At 38.3% G+C, this 20,519-nt stretch overlaps 1 protein-coding gene across 2 annotated transcripts in view; it reads right to left on the bottom strand.

Annotated features, from left to right (window-relative positions):
• The window catches only part of LOC136875971 (nonsense-mediated mRNA decay factor SMG8), a 161,780-nt gene that overhangs the window by 116,879 nt on the left and 24,382 nt on the right, over positions 1 to 20,519 (bottom strand). For both annotated transcript variants that reach the window (XM_068228430.1, XM_068228431.1), the window contains 2 exons: positions 14,308 to 14,459; positions 13,946 to 14,230 (listed from right to left, as the gene is read on the bottom strand). In XM_068228430.1, the coding sequence (XP_068084531.1) occupies positions 13,946 to 14,230; positions 14,308 to 14,459 (437 nt within the window). The remainder of the gene's footprint in view (positions 1 to 13,945; positions 14,231 to 14,307; positions 14,460 to 20,519) is intronic.

Genomic DNA, 20,519 nt, shown 5'->3' with positions numbered 1-20,519 from the left:
TGTATATAGTTTGTTTCTTTTAAATGTAGTATTATTCTATTGTACTTCTGATTCGAATAAAAAAGAAGACAGACCTTCAAACATGGTAGTTTAATTACAACTTTAGTAGAAACAGAAATGGCAGTCAACAAATTACCCTTAGATAAACAGGAAGAGATAAAATACGTTATAAAAACAACAAAAACAACAAATAACCTGCAAAAAAGAATTAAAATCAACAGTCAATAATAGTACTTTCCTTTTCAATGAATTTGAAAAGAAAAAACTTCTTGCCATGAACCCTAGGTTACCCGTAGCGAAATTGTTACCAAAAATTCATGAGGTTAACACCCCAATACAAACAATTATCAATTTTAGAGGTAGCCCGACATACAAATTATCTCAATCTACTCAAGATTTTCTTAGTACACATTATTGCTACAAAGCGAATACAACAATAAAGAACTCCATAGAACTTTGCGAAAGAATAAAACATAATTATAAAGTTACAAGAACACCACAAGATCCTTTCATTTGATGTCATCAATATGTATGCCAATATCCCCATTAATCATCATCATCATCTTCATTTCCCATTTCCAGCTTCCCGGGTTGGGTTGTAAATCAAGGATCTCCATCGCTGCCTGTCTTTCCACCACTCTTCTCCTTTGTTAAGTACATCATCTGGTTTTCCTCCCCTCTTCTCTATGCACTCCCACACTGAATCTGTCCATCTCTTTTGGGGTCTTCCTCATGGTCTCTTTCCTGTTAACATCTCTGACAAAACTTTCTTGGGCACTCTCTCTTCTCCCAATCTCATCATATGCCCATACAACTTTATCTTTGTTGTTTCTATCCTGTCTTGAAATTTCAAGATTCCTGTCCTTTTCCTTATCTCTTCATTTCTAATTCTATCCTTTCTTGTCTTGCCCTCAATACCTATTAGGAATTTCCTCCGCTGTCTGTATTCTACTCTCGTTTTGTGGTAGTTTGTTTAGCTATAACACACATAGTAAGAAGTCTACTGTTGCAAATACTTCTAACTCATAACGTTACAAATTATCTTCGTCATTGTCAAATGATTCCACTATTATATGCCTTTTCAACTAGAATATCAACAAACTCACATTTTTGCAACATTTGAGCACTGCTTCAAATTTGAGATGGTCCATAGATATACAATTTAAAACTGTTCTCCAACTTCTATTCTACAACTTCATATCCTCAATGTGTTCTACAACTTCACCGTATGCCTCTGACTTTCGTCTTTTATCTTCAAGATTATGATTAACTTCGGATCTCTCGACCAACCTTCGACTTTTATTCTCTCTTCTTTATTTTGAATATATACGATTTTTCGCCATCGTCTAATTGTAACCGCCAGACAGTCAACTTTATTTTTATAGCAATCTTACTACTTGTTGTATAACAGTCTGTTGTTTTATCCATTGTACTTACTATAGCAGCCTCCTAATGTTGATTTTGTTAATACTTCCACCATTGAAACTCATCACATTGTATATTTTTAAACCATCATTGTTATTTTTAATGTTATTTTACTTCAAATCTCTTCAAGATTTTTAAAATTCATTTCATTATTACATGTTAATTAGACGCTTATTTTCAATCTAAGGTTAAGACAATGGGTGATGATGCCTTCATACAAGGCGAAACATGTACCACTATTAGTTAACAAATCTATGTAAATCATCCAAGACTAGACTTTGTAATGATTAGGTGGTCTATTTAATAAACAACTTACTGTTATTATTCCAATCAAATATCATCAAAATGTACCAAAAATGATATTTATTACATGTAACACACTCCAGTTCCATGATAAAATTTCTGCATCCATTATATCATTTCTCAGCCATGATTCAACTCCTATTACAATATCTGGTAAATATATACCTATTAAATTACTTAATTCTATTCCTTTCTTTACAATACTTCTACAGTTCAACACTAACATTTTTATGTCATCCCTACTTGACTTACAGATCTCTGTACCCTTATCACCGCTCCCCAGACAATCCTGTTTCCCTGAATGTACCTCCCTATTACCCTTCCAAACAAATTTCCTAATTTATACGTACCACTGTGGTTTAAGTGAAGGCCACCTGAGCGCAGATCCCTATCTCCTACCCACCCATTAGGATCTAGAAATTTCACTCCCAGTTTCCCCACATAACCACTCCATAGTCTCATTTAAATCCCCAATCACCCTCCAGTCAGTATCTCTCCTACATAGAATTCCACTGATAACAATCTCTGCTTTCTTAATTTCATCTGTGCTGCATTTACCAGATCCCACACATCCCCAACTATGTTGGTACTTATATCAGCTTGCCTTATGTTGTTGGTACCAACGTGAAACACTACCACATTCTCCTTCCCCTCCTCTCTCTCTTCTACTTTCCTCAACATCTGCCTCAACCTAATTCCTGGATAACACTCTACCCTGTTTCCCTTTCCTCCACACACTTTCCCCAAATGTCTAACGATGGAATCCCCCATGACCAGAGCGTCAACCCTAGACACCTCATTTAACCCCCTCCCCTCCTGGTCAGCCCTATCTTTCCTGATAGCTGCAGAAGCTACTTCCTCCTCCATTTTCTCCTTCCCATGACCCTGTTCCACCTGTTTTTTCCTATCCTCTACTCCACATTTCCCTTTCCTACCTTTTCCCTTCCTCCTACTTCCACACATCTCAGCAACAGTTCCCTGTTCCTCATCTTCCCTCTGTTGCTGTACCTGGAATGGCTCGTACCGATTTCGCACAGACACCTGTCCTGAATTCTGATCCTGAATAGAGCCCTTAGCCTGCAATCTCCTTCCCCTTAGAACATTAGACCACCTGTCTTCTACAACTTCCCCCTTTCCTTCCTCTCCCTCTTGTACACCTACTGTAACTTGTACATTGTTTGAGGGAGACCTATCTTCCTTCCTGCCTTCCATGAGAATCCTAATTATCTCCCTCAAACTCTCCATCTCCTCCCTCATACCACTGTAGCTCTATTGGTCCTGATGCTTTTATCATTTCCGCAGTTGCCTCATCCATGCCTGCTGCTTTACCACTCTTCATCTTTTGTATGGCTTCCTCTATTTCTAACTATGATATCTCCTTTTCATGTTTTTCCTCTTTTCCCATTGTTTCTTCTTGCTTCTTTTCATCTACCAGTTCACTGTATTTAATACTAGCTGATGTACCCGTGCTTTGCAATGGGATTCTCAGAAAGACTGTCTTTGTGATTTTTGTAACTACAGTTAACTTAGGCCAATACAAAAATGTCACTAGGAATGTAATGTTTAAAAGCAATGTTATCATATAAAATACTCGCTCAAATGAAAAACCGCACATTTTCTCACTTTTAACGAACAGTAAGTACTACGATGCCGATTAATAGTCCAAAGTTCCAGTGCTAGAATGACCAGGCTGCAGACAGTCATGAACACTCCTCTGCCATTGTTCCGTTAAATATATGCACACTGCTCATTCCAATCAGTGCCTCAGGATAGGGATTGAATAGTTCGAATGCTATGATTAACCAGTTTGTTACGTAACAGTAGTACCAGAAAATTTAAGAACCAGAGGAATGGCATTCTTAAGAAGGTTATCTAACTCCCCAGGTACTTCCTGCCAATATTCAGACATGCTGTTATACTTGGTATGACCGGGCGAGTTGGCAGTGTGGTTAGGAGTGTGCAGCTGTGAGTCTGCATTCGGGAGGTAGTGGGTTCGAAAATCACTGTTGACAGCTCTGAATATCGTTTTCCATGGTCTCCCATTTTCACACCAGGCAAATGCTGTGGCTGTACCATAATTAATGCCAAGCCGCTTCCTTTCCACTCCTAGCCCTTTCCTATCCCATCGTCGCCATAATACCTATCTGTGTGTGACGTAAGGCACATTAAAAAAAACTTGGTATACAGCAGTAATCCCATCTATCGGACATGACTGGCAACAGAAGACACAAAGCACATCACAACAAACAATGGTCAATGTAATGTTATTGTTGTTCAATGTTATGAGCTTTATGTATCGTAGGTCTTCACATTTAGTTTTCTTTCGATTCTGTGATATTAGGGCGTCTTATGAAATTATTTATAGTGTAGACTGTAGTTCCTTATTCCACGACTTGACATAACGATTTTCATTAAATTCTGTTAACCCATTTTCTCGCGACTTGGCGCTGATATGGACTTAGCAACAAAAATCCAAATTCATGAATATCTCTGTTATCATAGCCGGTACGGTAAAAATGTGTAAGACATAAATGACCGCAAATTTAATACTATATAACTTTAGTAATGTAGTATTTGTCGATAGGACCACTAATAACACAAATATTTGAGAATTAAATTGTAGGCCTTCCCATAAACTATCATTCCACTCGGTGTGAATAAAATTATTTTTGGCCTAGATTGTATCGACTTATTTCCCGACTTTGCATACTGATTTTCATTAAGATAGGACCACTAATAACATAAATATGTGAGAATTAAATTTTAGGCCTTCCCCTAAACTACTATTTCTCTCAGCGTGAATAAGATTATTTACGGCCTAGATTATTCCCGGAAACTACATATCGATTTTCATTAAATTCTCTTCAGCCGTTTTCTCATGATGCGTGTACATACACACACACACACACACACACACATACATACATACATACATACACACATACATACGCACAGACAGACAGACAGACAGAAATTACTGAAAATTAAAAAGTGCATTTCCTTGCTGCTATGGACATGACCGATACAGAAATGCCATCCTTTTTAAATTCTGAGCAATGTACAGACAAAACTCTTATTTTTCTCTCAGCGTGAATAAGATTATTTATGGCCTAGATTGTAGCGACTTATTCCCGGAAACTACATACCGATTTTCGTTAAATTCTCTTCAGCCGTTTTCTCGTGAAGCGTGTACATACATACATACATACAGACTGACAGACATTACGGAAATATAAAAAGTGCATTTCCTTGCTACTATGGACATGACCGATACAGAAATACCATCCTTTTTTAAACTCTGAGCAATGTACAAACAAAACTCTTATTTTATATATATAGATTTAGCAATTCTGAGAAGTATTCTTCCAGTCTTTTTAGTATGTTGTCTTTTTGCATCAATATCTGCCCTGTTTCAGTTTTTACAAATTGTGTATCTTCCCTATTTCTTAAACTATTCTTCACCAAACCTTACAAAACCTTTTTCTTCCCTTTATATCATCCTGTAAAGTTTCTGTGAAACTTTTCCAGCTCTTCCGTTTCTCTTCTAGTACTATTTTCTTACATACCTTTATGGCTTCTATTTCTGCTAATTCTCTATACTATTGCTGTCTATCCACTTCCTCCCAGCCATTTCTTTCTCTTTAACTGCTTCCTTTACCCTGCTGTTCCACGAAGGAGTCTCCCTTTCCTTTTTCCTCCCTGACAGTCTAGTCTTCCACAGGTGTTCACTGCACACTTTACAAAACCATTTCTGAAACATGACCAATCCTCTTCCATACTGTTCACGTCATCTTTGGGAATTTCTTTCTTCAGATCCTCTTGAAACTTTTCCCTATTTCTTTAACTTCCATCCCTTTCTTTTCCCTCCCCTTTTTTCTATTAACTTTGTTATTTTACCAAGTCTTCATTTGGCTACCACCAGTTTATAGTCTCCTTCGAAATCTGCTCTTGGCATTGCTGTCACATCTTCCAGTTGTCTACGTTTCTCCTTCTCCGCCAGAATAAGATCAATCATTGTCTTTGTCTTTCTATCTCCCCAACCATATCTAGTAATTGAGTATTATTGGATATATAAATCAAAAATACTAATACTGTCAAAGGACTTTAAGTGAAATGTTGATCTCAACTTTAGAGAGAAACTTGTTACTGAATCTTAGTAGCCATGTCATTTATGTTAGGTTCATAAGTTGTCTTCAATAACACATAAGAAGCATTTAGGTCTGAACGATGACAGTATCTAATTGTTGACTCCACAACATTCATTGCATAAAATAGCTGCTTGCAGGCATACGATGACCCAAACAAAGTAAGTAGTGCTGTAGCAAGTTTCTTCATGTCTGAAACATTTGTGGGAGGCTGTTCCACTGTTCACGTATTAAGTTCTCCGGGTTCTGGGAAAGAGTTTTTTTAAAATTCTTTGCTTTACGTCGCACCGACACAGATAGGTCTTATGGCGACGATGGGATAGGAAGGGCTTAGAAGTTGGAAGGAAGCGGCCGTGGCCTTAATTAAAGTACAGCCCCAGCATTTGCCTGGCGTGAAAATGGGAAACCACAGAAAACCATTTTCAGGGCTGCCGACAGTGGGGTTCGAACCACTATCTCCCGGATGCAAGCTCACAGCCGCGGGTCCCTAACCGCACGGCCAAGTTGCCCGATCTGGAGAGAGTATTCACCATTAACAGCACACTCGATTTTCAGAAACTCTTCACCAATTTGTACGAATTTGTTCACCAATGTACTGCTTTCTTGAAATTCAGTCAACTCCATTTCTAAACTGTCAATATCCAATCACTCAAAAAAAAATTGACCTTAATATCACTCATTTGTGCAATATGAGGTTTAGAAATAAAGTGCGATACTTTCTCCAAATTTCGAAATTAGGATAATATCTTGGCAACTATTTGTCTTACAAAATTCGATACAATAAAAAGTTGACATAGAAGTTGATTCCCATAGGGAATCTGAAATATTTGTCCCGAATGAGTAAATTTATAATACCAATATAGTTGGTCTGTTATTGGACATTATAAATTTTCCAGCTAACTCATTCCTGTTTGCCAGTGTTTTGCCCGAGTGTGCTAAATTGGGCTCATCAGTTGGTAAATAGCACACCTACCAAGACACATGGCTAGTGCATACTGCTGAGACCAATGTGTAGGTTACTTGGAGCCATCGGCAGTGCCAATGCACTATGAGAGACTTTGTCTCATTTTCAAAAACTGATGCCTTCCTGGCCATCAGATGATATAGAATGGCACTGCCAGTGGCTCAAAAGACCTGTACCAGACTGCTTTGGAGGCCACAAAGCTATCATCATCATCATCATCATCATCATCATCATCATCATCATCATCATCATCATCATCATCATCATCATCGGATAAATTAGAAATTTTGTGAAAACCCTTATCTATGTTAAAAAAGATATTAAAAATATGTGACTCCATCCCACAGCTGCAACATCCAGAGGATGTAATGCTGTATCCACAATACATAACAGTACTGTATTTTGTTTAACTACTGTATTTCAGTAAAATGATATGTCGGAATATAATCTCCAATCCAATGAGAAATATACACTGAGCTTGATAGAGCAGTCACTTAAGTGCGACCAGTATCCAGTATTCGGGAGATAGTGGGTTCGAACCCTACTGTCGGCAGCCCTGAAGATGGTTTTCCGTGGTTTCCCATTTTCACACCTGGCAAATGCTGGGGCTGTACCTTAATTAAGGCCATGGCTGCTTCCTTCCCAGTCCTAGACCTTTCCTGTCCCATTGTCACTATAAGACCTATCTAAGTCAGTGCAACATAAAGCCAATAGCAAAAAAAAACAACAACAGAAATATACAAAAATTATGTACTTATATTGTTAAGTTTCTTCCGACTTCATACACGGTCCCATTTAATATACAGTATTCATGTGGGCTCTTGAACAGTGTCCTACCGAGGTTTTACTGTAACTGAGTATGGTGCCATCCACAAGGTAAGAACAAATTACTATGATTCCCCATGATGACACACAAGCATAATTTGTTGACTGGCAGAAATGGACCAATTTTCCATCAACACAGTGAAATTTCAGTGCACTTTCATAGATACAAGGAAAATCCCAAAATGTGGAATAAGTTGTGCATTTTTCCTTCTTATAAAGTACAGCAGACACTTTCTTGATCTGCCTGTTAGGGACTGGACACTTCATTGTACAACAAACTGCTCGGTTAAACAGGAATATTAGAATAAAGGGCTTCTTGAACAATTTGTAGTAATATACGAAGGGTGGAACTTTAATAGTGGCAACACTGCTGTAGAGACGTCATGCACCGGAACCTAATGATGTCGCTGATAGCTAACGTTAGTTACATACCTACCTAACTTACTCAGGGGGGGGGGGGAGCACTGGACTCAAGGGGGGGGGGGGGGGGGGGGGGGGGGGGGGGGGGGGGGGGGGGGGTGGGGGGGGGGGGGGGGCTGGGGGGGGGGGGGGGGGGGGGGGGCACATGGACTCTACTGTACCTTCACACAATCACGCGCATGCAAACTTGCGAGAGGAACAGAGCCTCATGTCAGTGGGCGGTCTACGGCAGCGTTGTCACGATGTTTCTAAATAAGGAACAATGTAGTTGTACAAAGACTGAATGTGCCACAGGTTATACAGCATGACAGTGTCATCAAGGTCTTCAAGAGGCTTGCGGGGAATCTGATCGCCTTACAGAACAGTGACGCAGTGGGTAAAAGCCTTCAAGGAGAGATGCCAAAATGTGGCAGAAATGTGTCGGCCATGTCGTCCTGGTGTCAGTGAAGAAGTGCATGCTCTTGCTGCGTTACTGGACACTGATCAACGCCATATGATTCGTGAAATAGCCCGCGACACTGGATTAGCGCATACGACTGTGCATCACATTCTGAAGGAATGCCTGTGCATGAGAAAAACTTATTTCACAATGGGTTCCACATGATTTGATTGAAATGCAGAAATGGTTATGATATGACGCTGCTTGTAACCATTTGGAGTGCTTTGAGTGAGAAGGAGAGGCATTTTTATGCTGTATCATTAAGCTGGATGAGACATGGGTCAAACTGTACAAGCCACAACTGAAACAACTACCGGTATCGAATGAATGGTATAATTACGGGTCACTACGAAGATCGAAAGTTCATCAGAATCCCAGCAATGTGAAAGTTACGGTTATTCATGTGTATGACTGTGATGGTGTTATCCTAATGCATTACTTTCCTCCACAGCAGACAATCAATACGCAATATTACCGTTCGCTTTTTGAACACAACTTGTGACCAGCTTCGAGAAAAAATTGCAGACACTTTCTACAGAACCCACCCATCATTTTGCACGACAATGCTCGGCTGCATACAGCACAAGCTGTGGCTGATTTGTTCAGCCGATGAGGTTGGGAATTGTTGTACCATCCACTGTACTGTCCGGGCCTAAGCCCTTGTAACTTTGACTTGATTCCTAAGATGAAGGAACCACTTCGTGGCATTCGCTTCGAACTCTTCCAGAGATTCGTCAGGCAGTAGACCACCCCATTCGAATTATCAACACAACAAGCGCTGCTAAAGGTATCCTACGACTTATACATCATTGGCAATGGATTGAACACAATGCCGGTGACTACTTTAAAGGACAGTAAAACTTGTACCGTATCCCTTTTGAATCACTTGTAATTAAATACCGTATTTTCTCGCGTAATTAACACACATTTTTGACAAAAAATACAGGCGAAAACTTTGGATGTGTAAATTATTCAAGGAATTCAGATATTTAAACATGATTTAAAATTAATTTACATTTAAAAGATACATCGAATAAAATATAAACACAATTGGTTCAATTCATTTGCAGTTATAGTCATTTGGCGTAAAATTCCGGCATGGGGATTTTTTCTGAAAAAGTCAAATAGGGTAGGCCTACATCAGGTAAGTTCGACACGTGGGATGAATTACTGACACTGGAAAATATTCTTCCCGTTACAAGCTGACAATACGACCTGAAGTGAAATAAACATGAACTAATAAAAGTACATTTTGTGTAATGTCATAACAATGACAAATTGAAATAACAAATAACGTAGTTCAACCTATTCAATACAAGTAAATAAGAAATGTAGTGTTACATTCTTATTTAATTATAAGCAGAAGCGGTACCGGTTTCGACCCCAATCTGGGTCATCATCAGCCGAATAAAAATGCAAAAGCAATGCATAGGTAAATAAGAAATTAAAGGATGAGTCCTTCACCAAAACATATGCGTTTTTCATTTGTGTCCATTATTGCGCTTTTTACCATTTTTCTCTTCACAATTATTGTTTTTTTACATCAACTGTTCTAAAGAATCTACAAGATCCTAGTTACATACTTCAATTATATTGAATTGTATTTTATATATATATATATATATATATATATACACACACACATTTTCGCAACCAAAACAATTACAGGCTAGATCATTAAGCTATTCACTGAGTTCCGTCAGCATTTGAAAAAAACACAGTGCTGGACATTTGAGTATGTTGCGCTGATCTTCAGGAGCTAGCATTTTGCTTCAATCAAGCAACTCATCTTCGACTTCTACACAATTTTGGGACTTCATATTTACTGTATTAAACTGTGTTGTGACTTCGTGCCTCATAGTATATGCAGGCTGGCTCACTTAACTGTTCACCTCTTCTCATAAACATTTTGAGACACAGTGCCGAACTTTGCATGTTGTGCTACTATTCAGAAGATTGCGCCTTACTTCATATAAGTGACTGACCTTCTACTTCTTCTAAATTTTACTGTTTAAAATCGCGCAGTGCTAATCCCCATTATCTTATATTGCTTCTTCAACTGTCTTGGTGAAAGACTCATCCTTTAATTTCTTATTTACCTATGCATTGTTTTTGCATGTTTATTTGGCTGATGATGACCCAGATTGGGGTCGAAACCGGTACCGCTTCCACTTATAATTAAATAAGAATGTAACACTATATTTCTTATTTACTTGTATTGAATAGGTTGAACTACGTTATTTATTATTTCACTTTAATTGTGATACAGTTCAATATGGAACATCATGAAATTTTTATCTTTAGATAACAATGACATACCAGCAAAAACCCTGTCGAACATGAGAAGGGCCGGGCATCAAAGAAGAGACTCTGTTAGATTCCCCCAACCGTTCGTATCCAATCTTGTACGAATGACATATCCATGCACCCTTTTTCTAGGATACGAACGTGGATCCCGCGCGGAAGTTTTACTTTAGGAATTGTTTATTTTAGAACAACAAGGTGCAAGCTTTCTGCCATCAGTTATTACAGCAAGCATTGCAGTACATCGTTCTCCCTTTCATATCGATTGTTCGACTATGCGGTTCCTATTGTGGAGATAAAATATTCCTTCACTTTACGCTTCTCAATCACAAAGCGATAAAAATCAATTACTTTTTGATTGAAATCATTCGTCATTTTTTGGCATAATATTGTTTATTGTCGAAGAGAAAAGTCCATTTCTCTTCATAAAATTAATCATCCAGCCGCGGCTAACCTTCAAGTCCAAGACACTGATTCCATGTGCAGTGGCTATTTCTTGTTCTTTAAAATTCAGCATTTCGTGAGAAATGGCTTATCCAACATTGAGTAACGAAATCACATATTTAAGCAGATCCTCCTCTACTTGCAGAAACTTGCCGATTTTTGGTCCGCAAAACACTTTACGAGACTTGTTGGTTGCTTGAAGTGCACTTCCCTATTATCGCGGTAGCGCATGTTGCATTCGGAAACTGAATACTTACGGCCCGCTGCCCTATTCACATATATTTCAGCTTAACTGATCACAGTGAGTTTATATGATGCAGTAATACTTAAATACTTGCTCATTGTGGACTAACAAACAATTTTGAGATAACAATGTCCCGTACCCAAAACACTCGTAAAATATGTTTGTACCAGACAGTAACAGAGTGTAACTAGTCACCTCTGGGCTGATTCTCTCACTGAATTAGTGCAGTGGGATTTCCTTAAGACTAATAACAGCACGTTGTGCTGTATTTGGAATGCCCACTTTTGCAATAGGAAGGCTGCTACTTGAGTAGTTGACATATTTATTTCGAAATGCATCTAGAGCTGCGTGATGGATGATCCAGAAGTGGGTGTGGCAATTACGTGAACATTTCTTTTTTTTTTTTTCCACTTTGGATCCAAAAATATTGGGATGTGTAAATTATGCAAGGGCGTTAATTACGCAAGAAAATACGGTAGTTGCCACTATTAATGTTCCAACCCTCGTACTTTAATTTAAGATACTTCACAATGTTTTAAACAATTTTTTGAACCATATCATGCTACCATATGTTAACGTGGACCCTGGCAATGAACTGGATCTTTTTCCTGAATTTTAATATATTATTCCACAACAGTGAAACATATTACGTACCTGATTTTTGTATTATATGAAGTTATCAGGCATCCAAAATGAGGATGTTTACTAGGAAGTATATATCTAAAGTAATTTAATGATAATAGTCTTCTGAAAAACATTTTAAAAATGTATGGGAAATAACTTTTACATTCAACTTATTGTTAAAAGCCTGCTCAAAAAATAAAATTTAATCATTTAATGTGACTACTTAAGCCACAAATAAACAACTACATTTGAAATACAAAATTGACCTACTTAGGTATAGTTTGTTTTGGTATAGTAGCCCTGAAAACACTAGGCTACGCACAGTCCAACCTTGCACTCCTTGGACCAACATGTCATTTCTCTTCACGGTACAGGTGTATCATCAGCCTGTGTCTCTTCGTCTAAACGGAAAAAAAAAGTCCACATTTCTGGAGAGGTGAAGTGTTTCTATCGCTTGTATTTGGAGTAAAATAATGCAGCTAAAAATAACTTGCGCTCAAAAGGGATGTAACAAATAAAAATCTTGCCTGAACTATCAGTTGATATGTTATCTGGTTCATAAGCAGAGTCTTCATCATTGTAATATATTTCTGAACCCGCTTCTCGTGATAAAATATCCATGTTTGTATAGTAACACAGCTGACAGCGTGACAGATTTGGCGTGCTCAGTACCCGGCATATCAAGTGCTTCAGTACAAGCCACAGCAAGGAGAAACTACCCTTTTTATCGTTTCAATCTGAACTTCCCGTTAACTTCTGCATTCTAGTGGACACTAGATAAACTACTACCTCCAAGCAAGGGACGGAAGCAGTATGGATACATATAGTTGCCTATAAACACGCGTGAAAATCATGCCTGTATGGCATACGGGCGCCGTCCACAACCAGGAAAGCAGTAAGCCCATATCCCGTATGGGCGTAGTGTTTAAAGTGCTAATTATAGTAATCTACAATATTGCAACTTATTTAAACATGAAAAAATAATAAAAGAATACAGTACACACTTACCAACATGATTGTCTGCCAACATACGAAATATTAGATCCAGTTCATAATCCAACAGCTGTATTTTTTCACTTCTCAACACATTAATTTATTCATTACAGTTAGCTTTTGAATAAATTAGACTCTATCATTAAACTATTAAAAGCTACAATTCCAAGAAAATGAACTGAACACATGAAACTGAATTTACTTAATGGTAATGGTTTTTGGCATTTTTATGTCCAATGATTTTTTGAAGGCGAAGTTGTGTCTATTTCTTATAAACACAATGTCTATAATAGACTATTCTCTCTGCTGTTAAACATATTCCACGCTAACAACCATAATAAACCGGAAGTGACATTATTCACTGGGTTGGCTGGTTAAAAGTGTGTCGAATGTAATGCTTTCTAAATCTCTTATCCTCCAAAGCAAGTTCATCAGACAGGGAGAGATAGAGATGTCCAACTCTTTGGCCTAACGGTCAGCATACTGGCTTTCTGTTCAGAGGGACATGGGTTAGATTCCCAGCCAGATCAAAGATATTAACTGCATATAATTAATTCCTCTGGTTCAGGGACTGGGTGTTTGTGATCATCTTAATGTATGTCTAAATACAACATAACACTCAACAAACAATTACAAAAACATGTAATAATGAACACATCCCTCCATGTAGGGTTGACATCAGGAAGGACATCTGGCCGTGAAAATGGGCTTAATCCACATTAGTGCCAACCCCAGGTGATTGAGAAAAGGCAAGAAAAAAGGAGAGAGAGAAAAGAAATGTCCTTAAGCAATTATAGGAGAGTGAAAAATCTCACCTGCTGTTGGTAATGACACGGCTCTTCCGAAGGATGTGATAGATCTGATCCTCTAGAGCATGTTCCAGCTTCTTGATGGACGGAGTCTTAGCCTGTGGCTTGGTTCCAACTCCAGCCCTCGCCGTGGCCATCCTGTTGCCCCTGGCATCCTCCCGGAATGTGGCTGGGCATGAGTCAAAGAAGAAAAGCACCCGTGGAGAACAGGGACGTCCGTTATTCGCCCATTCCTTGGCCAGCCCTGGGATGGTGCGTAGCAATTCGCCAAGAGAGGGCTGCGCTTTCTGCCTGCAACATACAACTCTTGACAATACTCTCCCATAGGAAGTTGTAGTGAAACACAGAAATATGGAGTACAGCCTTACCTTACGGCATCCAGTGCACGGAACAAGTGGAGGTAGCTAGTGTCGAAAATATGAACTGGATGATAGAGTACAAGAACATGTGATACAGCAAACAGAAAGAGGAGAGCCTTGGCGTAGCGATACTTCACATCTGACCACACAGGTAGGAGGCCCTGCAATACAAACACACTTTATGACAGAATGTAGGAACAATAACTAAATAAATACCGGTACTTGTATTTCAAGTTCTTTGCATATTTGTTCATTATTTCAAGATTCTTATTTACACATACAGTATACTATCTGTTGTACGAGTCATTAACACACAATCCAGATATAAGTTTAATATCTTGATTTACTAAGGTTTTGTTTTTATTGGCAGGCACTTCAGATAGGGTACTCGTCACCAAATACAAATTTACGATATGAATAAGTAGAGCATATAGAAGACCTTGAAGGACAAAATCAGAAATGAATCAATCTACCTACAACTAGGGCTACAACAATGTGTGCTTGATATTCTAGAAGAATTATCACTGAAATGGTTTGGCCACATTCTGAGAATGGAATCAATAAGACTGCTTGAGGCTTACTTTGAAAGAAAGATTCATGGAAAATGACAGCCAGGTGGACCTAGAGATGGCCAGATGAAGCCGATGGATAAAGACCTGATCAGGGTGAGCCCAGATGGCCTGAAGACAGTGCGTCACATAGTCAGCCGTCCTGTTCGGCTTTTATGATAAGTTTATTGTCTCATATCAGATAGCTCCTCAGTTGATCTCGCACAGTGTTGCCAACTCAGCAGATTTTCCGCCAAATTTGGCGGATTTTTAAATGGAACAGTGGATAAATTTTCCATTTAGTGGACAGCAGATTTTTTGACGGATTTTCAAACTTATTTTAGCGATTTTCAGCAGTAACAATATCACCTTTCATCACCAGGAGAGAAAAAAAGTAGAACTTAGTACAGCATAATAGTCTACTTATTCCTGTTGTATTGAACATATGCTGCATACTACCACTTGTTTTCTAGACCAGCTCTGGCCCACAGCCTCAGTAAGTACAGTGTTTGTTACAATCGTTACTGTACTCTTGATGAGCCGGGTAGTGTCGTGTTTGATAACGTGTTTCTTTTGACAGCAGGCTCTTTTTGGTACGTCGAAAGAAAACGTTAAAAACTAGTCAGATATTTCGTAAAGAGCAGTTAAATAATTAAACTTTAAAAGACTAATTGGTTGAGCTTCCCAGTGATGTCAAATACGGACAGAACGTCTATTGGCAGTGCAATATAAATGCAAAATTGTTTGACGTTAATTCTTTCCGCACTTATCAAAAACAGTGAAAACAGTAATGAAAGTGAAAATAACTTTTGAAATAGATTTGAAATTTTCCATATGGTCTTTGCTGCTGTGAACTTCCAGCATATTCTTTGAAAAATAATAGTACCATGTCGCTTCATATGAAACCACAAGACCTCAACTCAGCACATCTGCTTCAGAGCATGTAGTGCGCGAAGAGAAGATGATGAACTCCTGTTCTGCAACTGGTGAGTGTTGAGTTAATTTCTTTTATTAAAACAGCTGGTATATACCATTTTGTTTCAGTTCGAAATTTAGCGGATTTTCAACTAAAATTTAGCGGAGAAAATATTTATACGATGGCAACACTGGTCTCACAAGGCTTAGGTAAACCCATTCCTGCCCACAGCCCAGAACTAAAACCCTTGGACTGGCCAGGAAATGCGGGCCACCAAGTAAGAGACAGGTATACTATTCCTACACTACACAGCTGGCTAATGCTAATGAAACTATTCCTCTAAGCCGATTTCCAGTGAAACAATTTCTTGTGGCTTGCAAGACTTACTTGTTTAGCAGATATACTCAGTCATTTGAATGAATTGAATTTTCAAGTCTGAAAGTAATGCAAGTCACACTCTTCACAGTTCTAAACAAAATAGATGGAACAAGAAATAAAATTAGTATATAGGCATGCCTAATCAACAAAGAGATGTAATGGTGAGACACTTGGAATTGCTAGGATCCACATTCAGACAATTCTTTTCGCCTCTGGTTTCGAAATCCCTACGTGGAAACTGAACATGAACTGCCCTCTCTTGAGAAAGATCCCATGAGTTCAGACACTATTTATTATCAATAATCTTAGTCTGTAATAGATATTTTTCTATATTATAATTGTAGCATGTTAACTTAAGATGTTTTAAAGTAATAGTCATTTTTGTACGTTTATAATTGTAGCATGTTAACTTAAGATAATTTTAAAGTGTAACATATTTTCAGTTTATTTCTTGTATGATTGGTTAATGATTCTGACTTTTGACCTTAAGGTTACTGTACCGGGCGGTACACCTCCGCTCCGCTAATTCGAACTTTGCGCCAGTTGAAACTCCTCTACTGGAGGAAGCCTGAACTCTAACAACCATGTTAATTCTCAAGTTTCTCAGAAGATGTCCCTACTTGTAAACTTTGAAGTGTTCTGAACTGTGTCGTTTTCGATGTATTTTTGTTTTCCCTGTAGCAAGAAGTGTGAACATTCTCTTCTAGATGGCACCTCTTAAGAACTACAATTGTGCACTCTAGTGCGAAGTGTAGGAACTTTTTTTTTGAAGAAATTTAGTATTTATAAGTTGGTTCCTTATTAAATTTCTTTCTGCCATTGTTTAAGTTGGCAATGTTCACCGTTTCTTTCCGCCAGTTTTGAAATAGGCCAATCGCAAATTTCTGTAATTAATTTCCCACCAATCCTGGTTTTCTTCTTCAGTTTTGACATGTAATCTTTTGGCCGTCCAATAAAAAGCTTGTGGGCGGGTGTTCTTATTCTTGATAGGTCTCGAATGTTCCACGAGGGTATATAAACTGCTGATTTTCGGGTCTCCGGGCCACTTCAGTAACATCTATCATAGTGTAAATTATGTAGCAGGGGGCGGGAAGCGCCTCTTTCGTCGGGCAGCAGTTCTTCAATAAGGTAATGGCCTTTTAATAACTTCTTTTCTTGCTAGCTCAGCAGTCTAACTCTCGAGGCAGGTTCGAAGCCTTTACCATGTAACTTTCCTCTAACATGTAAAAGACACTTGGTAAAAATTCTATCTCTTTAAACTACATATTGGGATAGAGAGTGCTTAACCCTCTCGAGCTCCCACTCCTATTGCTTTGAGGTGAACTTATTTTCACAACCGTTTCTTCCCTTCCTAATGTAATATAAAATTTTTATATAAGTCACCTCTGTAGTATGGGATTAGGCCTTGCATAAGCGGCCTAGAGCCAAATAGTTTTTAATAAAGTATATTCGGAGTGCAAGTTACGCCTTCACTCAAGTTTGTATTTTGGGGCCATGTAATTGTCCTGTTTCTTTGGTGAATAGGCCTCAGTAGGTTGGGTATTTTTACCCCTGTGTCTATGTCCTTGGAGGACAGCTTGAAGGTGGAATTTGGTGTGGCCTTTGATAGGCTGGAACTTTGAGAGCGGGTTGCTCTTCCCAAAAATTTGTTTCTGCGTGCCTCGAGGAGGCTTTACTGTGTAATTGGGAGCAAGAGCTCCTGGGCATGATTGGGGTCTTCTGCCCCTTTGTTGAATCTTGTATATGGGTCAAGTTGGGCTTATAGCTCAAGAATTGTGTGTCTGGCTCTCGGAGCCCAAATCCTGTAACCACTGTAATTGTACATTCTCGATTTGTTGCTAGGCTACTAAGTACCTGTTATATTTGTTATTTCTTGATCTTAAAAAGAAAAGAAAATATAACCTTGTTAAATTTTAAATTAACTTTAATTTCGTAGGTTGAGACCTATGCATCCCAGCACCTTCTTTCACCTCTGCTGATCCACCAAACCTCGGTAACAGTTACCTACAGGCTGATGATGCCCTTAACAAGGGGCGAAACATGTTCCTAAGAAGTGTACATAGTATTATGTAAATTTCACCCACGTAGCACGTGGCATGTATTGAATAGGTGGTACGAAAGAATAAATTATTTTGTGATAATTTGCTTAAAGATCAACTAGCCAAAGTATCTTGTGACTCTCCTTTGAAGACCCTGTATCACAACTCCATGTCTCTAATTGAATTTTGGACCCATGACATCCCCTATTACGCTGCAATTTCCAGAAAGGAAATACTGCGTTTAATGCCTTCCATGTTATGTAGTTTAGTATGCATAATTGAACTGTGTAAATGATATTTATGATACGATAACAATAACAGCAACATAATCGTGTAATTGTACATTTTCTGCTCTCACACAAATGCATATCTGCCAACCTCCAAAAACAAAAATTCGGGAGATCATGGGAACATCGCTTTTACAGCTAAGCAATGTCAAGAAAATCACACCAGCAGATGATATAGAATACAAAATATAATCATTTCCTAGATTCAGCAATAAATAGAAACTGTTCCAAAAACTGTTTCAGAATAAGATAATTTCTTTGCCCTAAGGAAACATCAAATCTTGAATAAACATACCACGCCGTATTACAATGATAACCGATATGGTAAATTGAATTACTATTTACAAGAAAAGTAGCACTGTCTGACTATTACATGAACAAACAGTTGTTAAAATAAAATTACATTAACAACTGATCACAATAGCTAAACTTACGTAAGCCACACTTAACTATCCCCGAACAGTACAACAATCAGGACCACAGCAAACAAAACACAATGCAATGCAACTAAGGAAAATAAACAAAAGATTTTAACATCGTTATATTCACTTTTCATTTTAAGCTGCCAGTAAAAACAGTACTTATGGCCACACGCCAGCTGATAAAAGACGTATCTTAAGCTACACACAGTGGTCGGTAGGAGGATAACTTCCGGTATACACAGTGACCCATAAGAGAATTGCCTTCAACCACTGAAGCATCATCCTGAAACTGTGAGAGTTTCAAAACATTTAAAGTTGTGCAGTTGTTAACTTCAACTCGGGAGAAATAATTAACATTGGCAGGTCGGACAGTAATGTTGTTAGTCTCCCGCCTAAATTGGGGGAGTTGGCAGGTATGCAAATAAAAACAAAGTACAGAAAGAAAGCTAATGTTGCTCTTTGGTTTGAGTGACTATACTTGTAAAATGCTTGCTCTCTGGAAAACAGCACCATCCATCTCATTGATCAACAACCGCACCAAGTTAATCTTCTCAAGTAAGTTTCCAGATCCAGATTCGTTATTAGTAGCCAAGTGACACATTGTTTTATAATTTTTATGCAAGTAGAAAGTATGTTTATGTAAATGAAGTTAAATTAAACTTTAAGAGAAAGTAATTATTAGTCATATATTACACGGATAAAATCAAATAAGGTAATATTACAAAATTCTGTTTTTGTTTACTGAATTCAGTATTATGTTCTGTGGTTAGGGGTCCTTGATCATGCATGCAATATACTCACGGTGCCTCATACACAAAAAAGGTTTGCGAAATCCTGCTCTAAACAATGGTGTAAACAACACCAAAATCTATTCAGTGCTTCTCAAGATTAAGCTGCACAGACAGAAACAGAAATGCACAAGTTGGAATGGAAAGACAAGGAAAGGAAGATGTTGTAGGGCCCTTTGGATATGGAAATGTAAATCCAGAAGGCGAGTTGTTGGTGGATTTTTGCATGAGGAATCAAACGATTGTTGGAAACACCTGGTTTAGGAAGAAGAACAGTCAGAAGATTACAAGGTATGGTTGGGGAGGCAGACGAACAAAGACCATGATTGATTATATAATCATAGAGAAAGAACACCGGAAGAACCTTGTAGATGTAACAGCCATGCCTGAAGAAGACTTTGGTGGAGATCATAGAATTGTGATAGGAAAATTGAAAGTTGGAAAGATTGAAAAACCCCAATTAAGAAGAGAGAAAAGAATTAAAGTATGGAAGTTGAAGGAGGAAAGCATACAAGAAGAATTTCAAAGGGAAATAATACCCTTGGTACCCAGGACAGAGGTGGGGAATGTTGAAGAGGAATGGAAAAGATTTAAGGAAGCACTGGTTGGATGTGTAGAAAAGGTGTGGTAGAACATCAGGAAATGTGAAAGACAAAGAAACACACTGGTGGAATGATAGGGTAAAGATTAAGGTGAAGGAAAAGAAAATGGCATGGGAAGCATGGAAAAGCATCTAAGACTGAAGAAAGTAGAAGAAAATATGTGGAGGCAAAGAATTTAGCCAAGAAAGTAGTGGAGGAAGAAAAGAGGAAAAGCTGGGCCTTATTCACACAGAAATTGAGA

This window comes from Anabrus simplex, chromosome 6, assembly GCF_040414725.1.
Source record: "Anabrus simplex isolate iqAnaSimp1 chromosome 6, ASM4041472v1, whole genome shotgun sequence".
Lineage (NCBI taxonomy): Eukaryota > Metazoa > Arthropoda > Insecta > Orthoptera > Tettigoniidae > Anabrus > Anabrus simplex.
The sequence above is the reverse complement of the archived record's forward strand: the minus strand, read 5'-3'. Positions and strand labels throughout refer to the sequence as shown.